A 13,284-nucleotide genomic window follows, 5' to 3' on the forward strand; every position below is an offset into this window, starting at 1 on the left:
CCCCCTCCCCCTTCCCCCCTTTCTCCCTCAGTAACCATGCTGTTTCTGGGGATGGGACCCCAAATAAACTCTCATCTAATTAGCACCCTCAGAAGCCATGTGGAGTGTCCTTTCCTGCCTGCTGCTGCCAGCGAACTCACAGCCTAGGGGGCCCTCCGGGGACACCCCGGGGTGCCCCCCCCCAAAAACGAATCCCACAGACCCTTGCACCAAAGGGTGGGGGGAGAGAGGCTTTGGGTATCTGTTGGAAGGGCCTCTGGTCAGAAGCGCAGTGAATACCCATCCTCCACTGTGCAGAGGAGCCCAGCTGAGGAGCCTCTTCACCTGGGGAAAAAGCTTATCCACAGCAGAAGGGGGTGTCATGGCCCATCAAACACCTTGCCTCAAAAGGGTCCCCAGACCTTGCACCAGAGCACTGCAGCATGATGCAATAAATCCACAGTGTTGCAAGGGGTAGTGTCAAACTGGGCCCCTGCAAGGGAGGCACCTGGGAGTTCCCACTTGGCCCAAAGTGTATATTAATCCACTGAATTCTATACTCTTTGGCATGGTGTGGTGTGGCACAGCATGGTGGTGGCTTTCAGGCAGATATGGGAAAAGAAACAACAGTTTTTTACTAGTATATATATCTGTATAACAATGTGAGTGACCGCGACATGGACCCAGACTGGCAGGGAATCTGAATTGTTTATTCAAAAGAAACAAGCTGGTTTTATACAAATTTTCAAGGCACAGTACTTCGTTATATGGTAATTCTCACTACATGACCTATCCCACATTACCACGTCGGCAACACAAGTTCTAAATGTCCTTCTATGGGGTGATCATGTGCTGTTCACCTGTCTGTCAGCTTCCAGCATGTTCCTTTCCAGTAGGGGTCTGTCGTGACACCACCTCCTCCCAGGGTCTGGAGGCGACAAGCCTCTCTGTGCTGCCATGTGCTTCTGCAGGCACGTCCCATAGCCCGCAGCTCAACTCCATCCCATCTCTTCCTACATAACAAGGCAAAAAAACAACTATAACAGCAGCATCAACAAACAAAACCAGAAACCCAACAGCAGCCTTCTCTTGTCTATCAAGCACTTTCCCCTTTGGTGTAGTTATGGTCACAGCTGGCAGAGGCACTGTTGCCTCATGGCCGGGCAGGGCAGGTGTGATGATTCTCCCGTGGCTGCAGGGGGCCCTGTGGTGGGAGCTCAGCTGCCTCTCTCCACATGGTAATGGTGAGCACACCAGAGGGAGAGAGAGAAAAGGGGCTTCCTTTACAAACCCACAGGGGCAGCTGGGCTCAGTGCCCCTCTGAATGACAAAATGGACTGTAGCAGGAACCTCGGACTGGCAGCTGGAACAGCAGAGGCAGGTACACCCTGGGGTGGCAAACAAAATGTAACAGAAAACTCTGCAGCCTTAGCAGGAGCCACAGGGGTCAGGCAGACACAGGGTGTTGGGTTAGAGTGTAGCAAAAAAGCCTGAGGCAGCAGCAGAAAGCAGCGGGGCTGGGCAGTGGCAGCCGGGCTTCTTTGTAGTAGCTGCTGCAAGCAGCTAGGGAGATGTGCCCTCTGAGAAGGGTTTGGGGTCCCAGGTTTTTCCCTTGAGGCACCCGAGTAGTTGGTGAGGGTCCTTTCCAGTGAGATCGGGTGTTAATAAGGTCCCAGTTCAACGGCTGCTCTTATGAGCAAAGGCTTACTCACGGTAAGGAATAAAACAGTAACAGGCTGGACTCTGCAGTGGCAGCAAATTCTCCTGCAGTAGCAGTAACTTGACTGTTCCCCTCCGATCCCGAGAGCAAGAGAAAGAGCAAGGAGCTTGAAATAAATACACTCCACTAGTTCGCCTCCTACTCCCGCTGCTGGATACTCTCACCAGTCCGGCACTCCTTCGCGTCACTGTCCCAAGCTGATCTTCTCTGGTCCTGATAGCCAGCTGTCCTGCAGGTCCTGGGTGGGCGGCTGTCCCAGTCCTGGTGTCCTCTTCAGGTGTGGCTATCCCGGAGAACCCCCAGCTGAAATAAATATGGCAGGAGATCTTTCTCCTTTTTTAATGCCTTTATTAAAAAAAATCAGCTCAGGTTGGGGAGAAACGACAGGTCGTCCGCGCCGCCGCTGCTCCCAGTAGTGGCACGGAGGTGGAGGATGATGCAGCTGTGTCTGCTGGTATGCAGGCAGAGCTGGGGCTTCCGTCCTCCAGGGAGTAGTGGGAATTCCACTTTTTTGGTCTAACATTCCAGGTCCTCTTTCTAGCTAACATCTTTTCAGGTTAGGGTGAGAAGTAAAAAGGATTTTAGCAGATACTGGATTAAGTTCCTCACCTTTAGACATTACTTAGGTCTCTTAATTCCATATTGGCTCGTTGTTTTTAGGGGTTTTTTCCTGGAAAATTGCAAAATCTGGTGAAATGCATTCTCATCTGCATACCAGCTCTGATGTCACACCCTCCCCCCTGCTACCTGCAGGATCCGGGGTCACTCCCTGGGAAGCAGAAGGGGGACAATTGCGCTGATTTCTAACCATTAACAGGTAATCGAAGAAAAACTATTAACAATAGGTGATTGCAACATGAAGCTATTAACAACAAATAGTAAAAACTTCAATTCAACAGCAAGTTGCCCAACTTGTTTAACTTTGTAACCTTAAAAAAAATGGATAACTTTTTACTCATAACAAGCTGAGCCCAGTCCCCTGACCCCTCAGCCAAAATCTCATGGTATATCTGCCCTTCCCAAGAGAAAAGCCCCCCCCCCCTTCGTCCCCCCCCCCCCCATCCCCCCCTCCCCCCTAAGAGGCTGCAGCCAGCTGCACCCCTTCCCCCCACCTTGGCCACTTCTTTTGTTTCTCTTAAGTCCTGGTTGTTATAATTTCTTAGACAACAGATGGGAGAAAATTCCCTGAGAGAAAGGAAAAAGAAAGAAAAAAATCCTAACCTCCAACAGTGGAGTATAGTGAAATCCCATATTTCACAATAATTTAATTCAAAACCCAGCTGCAGTAAAATTTCAGTTTGCAATGCTAAAAAAAGCTGTAACCACAAAAGAAAGAGAGAAATTTGAAGGTTAAAACACAGTTCACTGTGCCAACAATTCAGAGCTACAGATGATTATGATGGGAATATGACCTTTTTGTTCACTGAAAACAGGAGAAAACATAAGGTTGTGATGGGAATGTGACCTTCTTGTTCACTAAAAACAGGAGGAAACATAATGTAAATAAGTAACTGCCAACTGCCAGGCGATAACATATGAGACTAAACATTGCTGAGCTAATCAAAATACAAGTTGTTCCCAGCCCAGATTCCCAGAGAGGGGGGCGCCGAGGAAAAGTACCAGAGGCCCTATTCGACGACCACCAGGAGGCAGAAGGAGACCCTCTAACAACCCGGTGGACATGCGCGGAGAAGCACCGGAAATGCGACGGGGCTAGGAGCGCGGGAGGGTACAAAAAGGGGAACGGAACAGTTTTCGGCGCGGTAGTTGGTGGAGCAAGGACTCCCCCGCCGCCCAGCGCTGCGATTTTGCTTTCTCTTTTCTGTATTATTAAATTGGCTATATAATTGACCCGACTGGCCCATTGTGCTCATTTATAACAACTTGGTGCCGTGACTCGGATCGGTGGCCGTCGGAGAGGTCTCTCAATACCGGAGGGGGCGCCCCTCCGATTCGGAGGCCCCGGGACCTGAGGGACCCGCTCCCGGCCCCGACCGACGAACCCCGAAAAGAGGAAAGGAGAAAGCAAAGGGAGGTTGCGGGCCCAAGGAGACCCCTTAAAAGATTTGTGCACAAAGTCCGGACGAAGACGCGGGATGCGTAAGTATTACGGGATCCGTCCGGGCGGGGTTGGGATCCCGGAGTGCGGCGAGTGTGTGGTGCGTGAGAGGAGAGCTGGCAGCCAGACTTTCCAAGTGAGTGTGGACCCTTAGTAGTGCGTTTCCCACAGACCCGCGAGGGCTTGGGCCACGAACCAGGGGAAGCGAAAGTTGACTGTGTGAAAGAAGGCACTCCGGAAGAATGGGACAGGGGAAGAGTAAGCCCCCTGCCGAGGTGAAACTCCCTCCAATACCTAGGGAAAGCCCTTTAGGATTTATGATAGAAAACTGGCAACATTTTCCAGGCACACGGGACAAGGATAAGGCTAAAATGATTCACTATTGCATGGAAGTATGGGGAGGAAAAGAAATCTCCAAGAGGGTGTTTTGGCCTGTATTTGGCTCTTCAGAAGATTGGGTAAGGCAAACCTTAAATATCTGGGTAAATAGTAGAGAACCCCCCTGTGCTCAGGAGGAGAGTGATTATGCTAAAGTTTGGGTAGAGAGACCCGAGGTGTTTCTCTTCAAACTCTCTGAAACACCGAAAGGGAATAAGAGCAAGAAAAAGGGGAATAAACCAGAAGACACTTTGGTGCCACCCCCTCCTTATGTACTCCCACCCCAAGCACAGGAAGCGGAGGCTCCTCCGAATGCACCAGCAGGGACAGACTCGGATTCGGACGGGCCCGAATATACAGGGCCAATGACTCGAAGTCGAACCAAGAGAGGCTTATACCCCTTAAGGGAAATGCCCATGGGGGGACCCCAGGCCGGTATAGGGTTTGTGTCGGTGCCCCTAAGCTCAGGAGATGTTAGGGAATTTAAGAAAGAAATGGGACACCTCTTGGAGGACCCGCTTGGAGTGGCCGAGCGGGTAGATCAATTCTTAGGACCTAATATGTACACCTGGGAGGAATTACAATCCATACTGAATATCCTGTTCACGGCAGAGGAAAAAAATATGATTAGAAGAGAGGGAATGCGCATCTGGGATGCGCAGCACGCGCAGGGGCCGGCAGCAGATATAAAATGGCCATTACAAAATCCTAATTGGGATCATCAGGACCCGGCCCATAGAGTGCACATGCAAGACCTCAGAACAATAATTGTGCAGGGAATCAGGGAGTCTGTCCCAAGAGGACAGAATATTAATAAAGCCTTTAACGAAAGACAGAAAAAGGATGAGACCCCCACTGAATGGCTAGAAAGATTAAGGAAGAATTTTCAGTTGTATTCAGGAATGGATCCAGATGGACAGATGGGACAGGCAGTGCTAAAGGTACACTTCGTTTCCAAATCCTGGGAGGACATCAGAAGGAAAATACAGAAATTAGAGGATTGGCAAGATAGAGGGTTAGATGAGTTGCTAAGAGAAGCTCAGAGAGTGTATGTGAGGAGAGAGGAAGAGCGAGATAAGAAACAAGCCCGACTAATGATGGCGGCAGTACGTGAAAGCCAGGGAACGGATAGGAGACCCGAACAGGACAGAAGGGAATTGAGGCGAAGTGGGCAGAGAAGCCCACGGGATAAACAGGAACTGAAGGTGTGCTTTTACTGCGGACGGAGAGGACACTTTAAGAGGGAATGTCGGATGCGGATTCGGGACGAGAAGGAGTTTAAGGAGGACTAGGGGGGTCAGGGGCTCTATCTCTTGGGGACCCAGAAACATCAAAGGGAGCCCTTGGTAAAATTGAAGGTAGGTCCCCAGGGCCAGGATGTTACCTTCCTGGTTGATACTGGAGCTGAGAGGTCCACACTCCAGTCATTACCTAAAGGGTGCAAGTTATCTAGGGAAACCGTTACAGTAGTGGGAGCAAAAGGGGAACCGTTCGAAGTTAAAGTTATAAAAGAGGTAGTAGTAGAATCGGACTCCAAGATGGGTATTGGGAATTTTCTATTAGTACCAGAATCAGATTATAACCTATTAGGTAGAGATATGATTGTGGAATTAGGTATTCAAATCAAGGTGGTAGAACAGGAGATTCAGATTAAGTTGTGTCCCCTAAGATTAGAAGATGAGAGAAAAATCAACCCTGAAGTATGGTATAATCCGGATAGTGCTGGCAGATTAGAAATTACCCCCTTCAAGGTAACCATTAGAAATCCGGAGATTCCAGTAAGAATAAAACAATACCCGATGTCTTTGGAAGGGAGCAAAGGGTTGAAACCGGAAATTGATAGACTAATCAAACAAGGATTATTAGAACCCTGTATGTCCCCTTATAATACCCCAATTTTACCAGTAAAGAAATCAAACGGGTCTTATCGTTTAGTACATGACCTGAGAGAAATAAACAAGAGGACGATAGCTAGGTTCCCCGTGGTGGCTAACCCTTACACATTATTGAGCAAACTAAGCCCGGATAACCACTGGTACAGTGTAATCGACCTGAAGGATGCCTTTTGGGCTTGCCCCCTAGATGAAGCAAGCAGGGATTATTTCGCCTTCGAATGGGAGGACCCAGAGACAGGGAGAAAACAACAGCTTAGATGGACGGTGTTACCCCAGGGCTTTACAGAATCCCCTAATTTATTTGGACAAGCTTTGGAACAAATTTTGGAGGATTACCAAACCGAACCGGGGATAACCCTGATACAATATGTAGACGATCTATTGTTAGCAGGGAAAGATGAGGAGGGAGTACGAAGAGAAAGTATAAAACTTTTGAATTTCCTGGGGCTTAAAGGACTAAAGGTTTCGAAGGCTAAGCTGCAGTTTGTAGAGGAAGAGGTAAAGTACTTAGGACACTATCTAAGACGAGGTGAGAAAAGAATAGATCCGGAAAGGGTGCAGGCTATTCTATCATTGCCAACCCCCAGGAACAAGAGACAAATCAGACAAATCTTAGGTTTAACAGGATACTGTAGACAGTGGATAGAGAATTACAGTAGTAAGGCCAGGTTTTTATACCAAAAATTGACTCAGGATGGGTGGATGAAATGGACTCAGGAGGATACAGAAAACCTGAAAGAATTAAAGGAGAGCTTGGTGCATGCTCCAGTTCTAAGTCTCCCTGACTTAAAAAGACCCTTTTATTTATTTGTTAATATAGAAGGGGGAATTGCCTTTGGAGTACTAACCCAAGAATGGGCAGACAAAAGGAAACCTGTAGCGTACTTATCGAAACTTTTGGACCCCGTGAGCAGGGGATGGCCTACGTGTTTACAAATGTTAGCCGGATGTGCCTTATTAGTTGAAGAAGCTAGGAAAATTACCTTTAACAGTAGTCTTAAGGTTTTCTCCCCCCATAATATCAGGAGCGTAATGCAGCAAAAAGCAGATAAATGGATATCAGATGCTAGGCTCCTGAAATATGAGGGGATTTTACTAGAAGCACCAAATTTTACCTTAGAAACGACTGCTATTCAAAATCCGGCAACCTTTTTGTTCGGGAATGTAGAAGAAGCACCTTTAATACATGATTGCTTAATAACTATTGAAGAACAAACCAAGATTAGGCCTGACCTGGAAGAAGAAGAGCTAGACGAGGGAGAAAAGTTGTTCATAGATGGGTCCTCCCGGGTGGTAGATGGGAAACGCCAATCAGGATACGCTATTATTGGGGGCACAGACTTACAAGTAGTGGAATCAGGGGCTTTAGATAAATCTTGGTCAGCACAAGCCTGTGAACTATACGCTATTCTGAGAGCTTTGAAGCTCTTAAAAGGGAAAGAGGGAACGATATATACCGATTCTAGATATGGGTTTGGGGTGGTACATACCTTTGGAAAATTATGGGAAGAAAGGGGATTAGTAAACTCACAAGGGAAGGGATTAGTTCATCAACAATTGATAACTGAAGTACTGCAAGCCCTGAGGGGACCAAAAAGAATAGCAGTAGTACATTTGAAAGGCCACCAAGTAGGAACAGACCTCAAGACGAGGGGTAATAATGCAGCAGATCAAGAGGCTAAACGAGCAGCGGCTAGAGAAATGCTCTTGAGAGAAAAACCAAGGGAGCAGGATAGTCAGGAAGATCCAGCATTGGTCTTCACTCCCGAAGAGGAGGACAAATTGAAGAAAATGGGACTGTCTAAACTTAATGGGGAATGGGTAACTCGGGATAAGCGGAAAATATTGCCAAAAGCCGTAGCCCAAAGAGTCCTATATAAACTACACCAAGGTACACATTGGGGAGCACAAGGGTTAGCAGATCACTTCGCAACCCAATATATGACTATAGGGCTACATGATATCGCCAAATACATTACCAAGAGTTGCCCAACATGCTTACGGGTTAATCGAAGCAACCTGAGGAAGTTGCCCCCAGGGGGTCGGCCGTTGGCAAAAAGACCATTTTCACATATACAAATTGACTTTACTGAACTTCCAAAGGTAGGGCGGACACGATATCTCTTGGTAATGGTGGACCACCTTACCCATTATGTAGAAGCATTCCCAACTACCAGAGAAACCGCCCATACTGTAGTAAGAATCCTATTAGAGGAAATAGTGCCAAGATATGGAGTACCTGAAACCATAGATTCAGACAAAGGGCCGCATTTCACCTCAAAGGTAACCCAAGATCTAGCCGACTCCCTAGGAATAAGGTGGGAGCAACATACCCCTTATCATCCCCAGAGTTCGGGAAGGGTGGAAAGAATGAACGGGGAAATAAAAAAACAGCTAACCAAATTAGTATTAGAAACTAAATTGTCCTGGGTAAAGTGTATACCCCTGGCATTACTAAACATTAGGACACAACCCCGGGCGGACACAGGGCTATCCCCCTTTGAGATGCTATATGGAATGCCCTACCACTTGGAAAAAGTACAGATAAACCCCAATATCAGTAATAAGAGTCTGAACAGTTATTTGGTTACCTTGGAAAAATACAGAAAGAAACTGTGGGAAAAGGGAATGTGGGTTCAACGACCTCCTTTGAATCTTGTATTACACCAGGTTCAGCCAGGAGACTGGGTGTTAATCAAGAGTTGGAAGGAAAATCCTTTAACCCCAAGGTGGGAAGGCCCATATCTTACCCTGCTCACCACAGACACTGCTGTGAGAACTGCCGAAAAAGGGTGGACTCACGCCAGTCGAGTAAAAGGACCAGTGAACCCTTCCGACTTTCCTGAGCATTCACAGAACTGTCAGTGGAGAATAAAAGGACCCCCAGACGGCCTAAGACTGACATTCACCAAAGCACCAGAAATGGGCCGTCATCCCGATGACTGAGCAGTGGGAAAGGCTAGGACCAGCGGACCAAAGGAGGGTCCAACAGAAGCTGTCATTAACTTTGCAGCCGTATCTACTAAGTTTAGCACGCTTCAACTCAGCAGCTCGAGAAGCCTTAACGAATCCTCCAGACAATTGGGTCTGGTGGATTGAAACTTTTGGACCCCAAGAGGAACCCTCGTTCCAACCTCTTAAACGCAGTCCCTGCTGTAGCTGCGGAAAAGAACTTTGTGAGGCATGGGTAGCCTTTAAATGTGGTGGTCGTAATAAGGTTTATTGGAAAGAACAAAGGTTAATATATCACTTGTGGTGCGGGAGGTGTGCAGGCAAGGACATTAGGAGGGGAGATTGGGCTCTAGCATTAGAAACAGAGAACGGAATACCTTATACTCAATTTCGGAGTGTGTATGAGACCCCAGAACAGCTCTTGTTAGCATGGGCAAGGTGGCAAATTAAATGTTGGTTGAAAAAGTGCCGACAGATCGCCAATTCCCGTATTCTAACTGCAAGGTGCCGACATACGGTACCACACTTAAGGACCTCAATAGTTGGACCCCTAGGAAAAGACACAGACCCAGATACAGCTTTAAATAATTTGATTGCTAAATTTGAGCGTCTACATATCAAGAAAAGCCGGGCCAATCCGTCCCTGTCATAAACTTTGTAAAAGGTTGTGGTGAGTCCACTGCCAGAGAGGGAGGGCTCCCAGAAAATACTTACCAACCTCGTTGGGAGGGATAACTAGGGAAAGAACTCTAGAGTGTCCTAACCAGTCTCTTGGTCCTTACAAGGGTAAAACTCGCAAGCAAAATAACAGCTATAGGTGCGACTCCCTGTTAACCCTCTTAAGAGGCGAAGGAGGTGCAAACCCCATCCCTCAGAAGATCCTTGCCGCCGAGAAGATAACAGCCCTCGTAACTGGTCGCAAACTAGTTGACGAGCGAGGCGGAGGGATACGTAGCGGAAGGATGGAATTTCACAAAATGGGAGCACCAATAGAGCTTACAGGCAGGGATCAAAAGGGCCAAGGGACTCAAGTTGAAGAAAGGGTGAAACTGGACAGGCTGATTATTCATACCCATACTGGCAGTGGATGTTACTCAACTTTAATGCGAATATTGATGATATGGTTATTGATTAGGGAAACATTAGGGGACAGCGTAAGCCATGAACCCTTCAAATGGTCACTTATTAGGTGGGAAGATCAACGAGTCATAACAACAACTACAACTTCAGGAGTCCCCTCCTTTAGGTGTCAGCTATGTGACATTATCCAGGCTAAACCCTGTTTAAATAGGATAGGGTTCTATATGTGCCCAGCGTCGAATCCAGGGAAACCATACTGCAACTATCCTGGACACTTTTATTGTGGATATTGGGGATGTGAAACTATAGCTCATGGCTTTACCCCAGGAGGAGGGAGGGACTCATATATAAGAGTCGGATGGTACCCATGGGGCTGTACCCCTCCCCGATTTGATTTTGCCGGTGGAGTGACAACGGGGGGGAACTGCCAGTCCATTCAGATAAACGTGACCAATGACAAAATTAACGATCCAGTTTGGGTCACAGGAAAAACCTGGGGGGCAAGATTATGGGAACCAGGAAAGGATCGGGGAGGGCATTTTCTAATAAGAAAAGAGCCAGTCCCTCATGATCCGGAACCTGTGGGGCCGAACCCCGTACTTACTGAAGAAGGGAGAAAGGGAGAAAGGGGCAATTATTCATTAGTAGAAAATCTCACAAGGAAGCCGACTCAGTCGGGAGATTGGCCACTAACAGCTCCACCTGCTCGGGAGTATAGTATGCTGTGGAAAGTGATGCAAGCTACATTTAGAGTTCTCAATACTACGAACCCAAATTTAACCAATGAATGCTGGTTGTGCTATACTGTTAACCCGCCTTTTTATGAAGCTTTGGGAACTACAGCAAAACCTAGGAGGATTAACGGAACCAATCCACGGGAGTGCCTTTGGAAGAGAGGCCAGGACAGAACCCCAGGGATATCAATAGTTCAGGTAACAGGGAAAGGGAGGTGCGTAGGAAAGATTCCACCAGACAAAAAACATCTGTGTGAAATAGATATGACAACCGTCAAGTCTGAAAAACCGGCTAAGTGGCTTCTCCCTGCAGTAAATGCCAAATGGGTATGCAATACACTGGGAGTCACTCTATGTATATCTATACCTCATTTCAATGAGACATTCGAATATTGCATACAGGTTGTGATAGTTCCCCGAATTATATACCATCCAAAGGAATATATATATGAACATCAGATCACTCCTGAACATCATTTAGTGAAACGAGAACCCTTTACGGCCACAGCTCTCACAGTAGCCGTCCTATTGGGCTTAGGAGGAGCAGGAGTAGGAACAGGGGCAACTGCCCTAATAAATCAGCAAAGGGGTATGAAAGACTTGAGAGCCTCAGTAGATGAAGATCTAAATAGAATCGAAAAGGCAATAGATGGACTAGTCAAATCAGTAAGATCTTTATCGGAAGTAGTACTCCAGAACAGACGGGGATTGGATATACTGTTTCTACAACAAGGAGGGTTGTGCGTAGCATTACGAGAGGAATGTTGCACATATGCAGACCACACTGGAATAGTGATAGATACCATGGCCGAGCTCAGAAAACAATTGGAGAAGCGAAAAAGGGAAAGGGAAGCACAACAAAACTGGTACGAATCATGGTTCAACCGCTCCCCTTGGCTCACCACACTCCTGTCCACTATAGCGGGACCTCTCATATTGTTCATCCTAACAATCACTTTCGGGCCTTGCATATTTAATAAATTGATTAATGTGGTAAAGGGGAGATTGGAAGCCGCCCACCTCATGCTCATTAAGGCGAGGTATGAACCTCTAAGCGATGGGAACACAGAGGACTACTTAGAGCTCAGCAGAAAGGAGCTTGCCAGATTCAGTGAACAAAAATAGTGACATAGAAAAAAAGGGGGGTTTGTGATGGGAATATGACCTTTTTGTTCACTGAAAACAGGAGAAAACATAAGGTTGTGATGGGAATGTGACCTTCTTGTTCACTAAAAACAGGAGGAAACATAATGTAAATAAGTAACTGCCAACTGCCAGGCGATAACATATGAGACTAAACATTGCTGAGCTAATCAAAATACAAGTTGTTCCCAGCCCAGATTCCCAGAGAGGGGGGCGCCGAGGAAAAGTACCAGAGGCCCTATTCGACGACCACCAGGAGGCAGAAGGAGACCCTCTAACAACCCGGTGGACATGCGCGGAGAAGCACCGGAAATGCGACGGGGCTAGGAGCGCGGGAGGGTACAAAAAGGGGAACGGAACAGTTTTCGGCGCGGTAGTTGGTGGAGCAAGGACTCCCCCGCCGCCCAGCGCTGCGATTTTGCTTTCTCTTTTCTGTATTATTAAATTGGCTATATAATTGACCCGACTGGCCCATTGTGCTCATTTATAACAATGATTATTAACCTCCAAATTTCACACCCTCCCACTTCAACATGAAAAATCAAGTTGGACACATGAAAATCAAAAGCTTGGGAAGTATGGTAGCTGTGATTTCTAGTTTTAACTGTGTTAATTAAAGTTACTATTCCTAAACATCCAAACTGACTACTTTGATAGCACTCAAGAACCTATCAAGGCAGTGTTGTGATTTAAGAATGGTATTCCCCAATTTAGTATTCCCACTAAAAAAGTCCAAACAACGCCGCTTGCTCCGTCCCCTCTCTGCTTCCACGCTGTGACAAGATGGAGATTTAGAAGCAGAAAAGGAAAAGACCACAGGTTAAGAACAATTTACTGGAAACAGCAATGAGATAAAGAAATGATAACATCAACAATATTAATAACAGGGTGTACAAAGGAGGGAAACGATGCACATGTGATTTGCTCACCAGACCGAGCCTGGAGCCTGGCAATACCTGACCAACTGCCATGCTATGCAACCCTGAAGGGACCCCTTCCCCCATCTCCAGAAAATGAGTGAGGTGGTATAGAATGCACTCCAGGTTCTAGCCAGGCCCCCTCCTGGCTACTGCAAAAATTAACCCTGTCCTGGCTGGAATAAGTACATTATCCACCCCTTTTCCTACACCATCTACATCATGCTCAGATCCTACACTTTCTAACTATATATATACATATGTACAAACACCAGTATAATTTCCATAGTCAATTGCCATCCCTCCAGAAAGTCTGTTGGGTTCATTTAGCCCATGACTACGGGTTCTATCTACCCTAGATGTTTTCAAGGGAAGGAGGGCTGGTGTGCTGTCAGCTGGTTGAAAGCTGCATCAGGAGCTCACAACT

The 13,284-nt window shown here is 47.0% G+C and overlaps 1 protein-coding gene across 1 annotated transcript; it reads left to right on the forward strand.

The window, feature by feature from the left end:
• Positions 1 to 5,673: 5,673 nt before the first annotated feature.
• On the forward strand, positions 5,674 to 12,430 carry LOC135289096 (protein NYNRIN-like). The gene has a single exon (XM_064402445.1). It carries the CDS (start codon positions 5,675 to 5,677, stop codon positions 8,975 to 8,977), a length of 3,303 nt encoding a protein of 1,100 aa, XP_064258515.1. The 5' UTR covers position 5,674; the 3' UTR covers positions 8,978 to 12,430.
• Positions 12,431 to 13,284: the final 854 nt, after the last annotated feature.

Source organism: Passer domesticus, chromosome W (assembly GCF_036417665.1).
Source record: "Passer domesticus isolate bPasDom1 chromosome W, bPasDom1.hap1, whole genome shotgun sequence".
In the NCBI taxonomy this organism is placed as follows: Eukaryota; Metazoa; Chordata; class Aves; order Passeriformes; family Passeridae; genus Passer; species Passer domesticus.

What these genes read in the sequence shown, in the direction of transcription:
- LOC135289096 (XM_064402445.1), top strand. Translation starts at nt 5,675, where the DNA reads ATGGGTATTGGGAATTTTCTATTAGTACCAGAATCAGATTATAACCTA.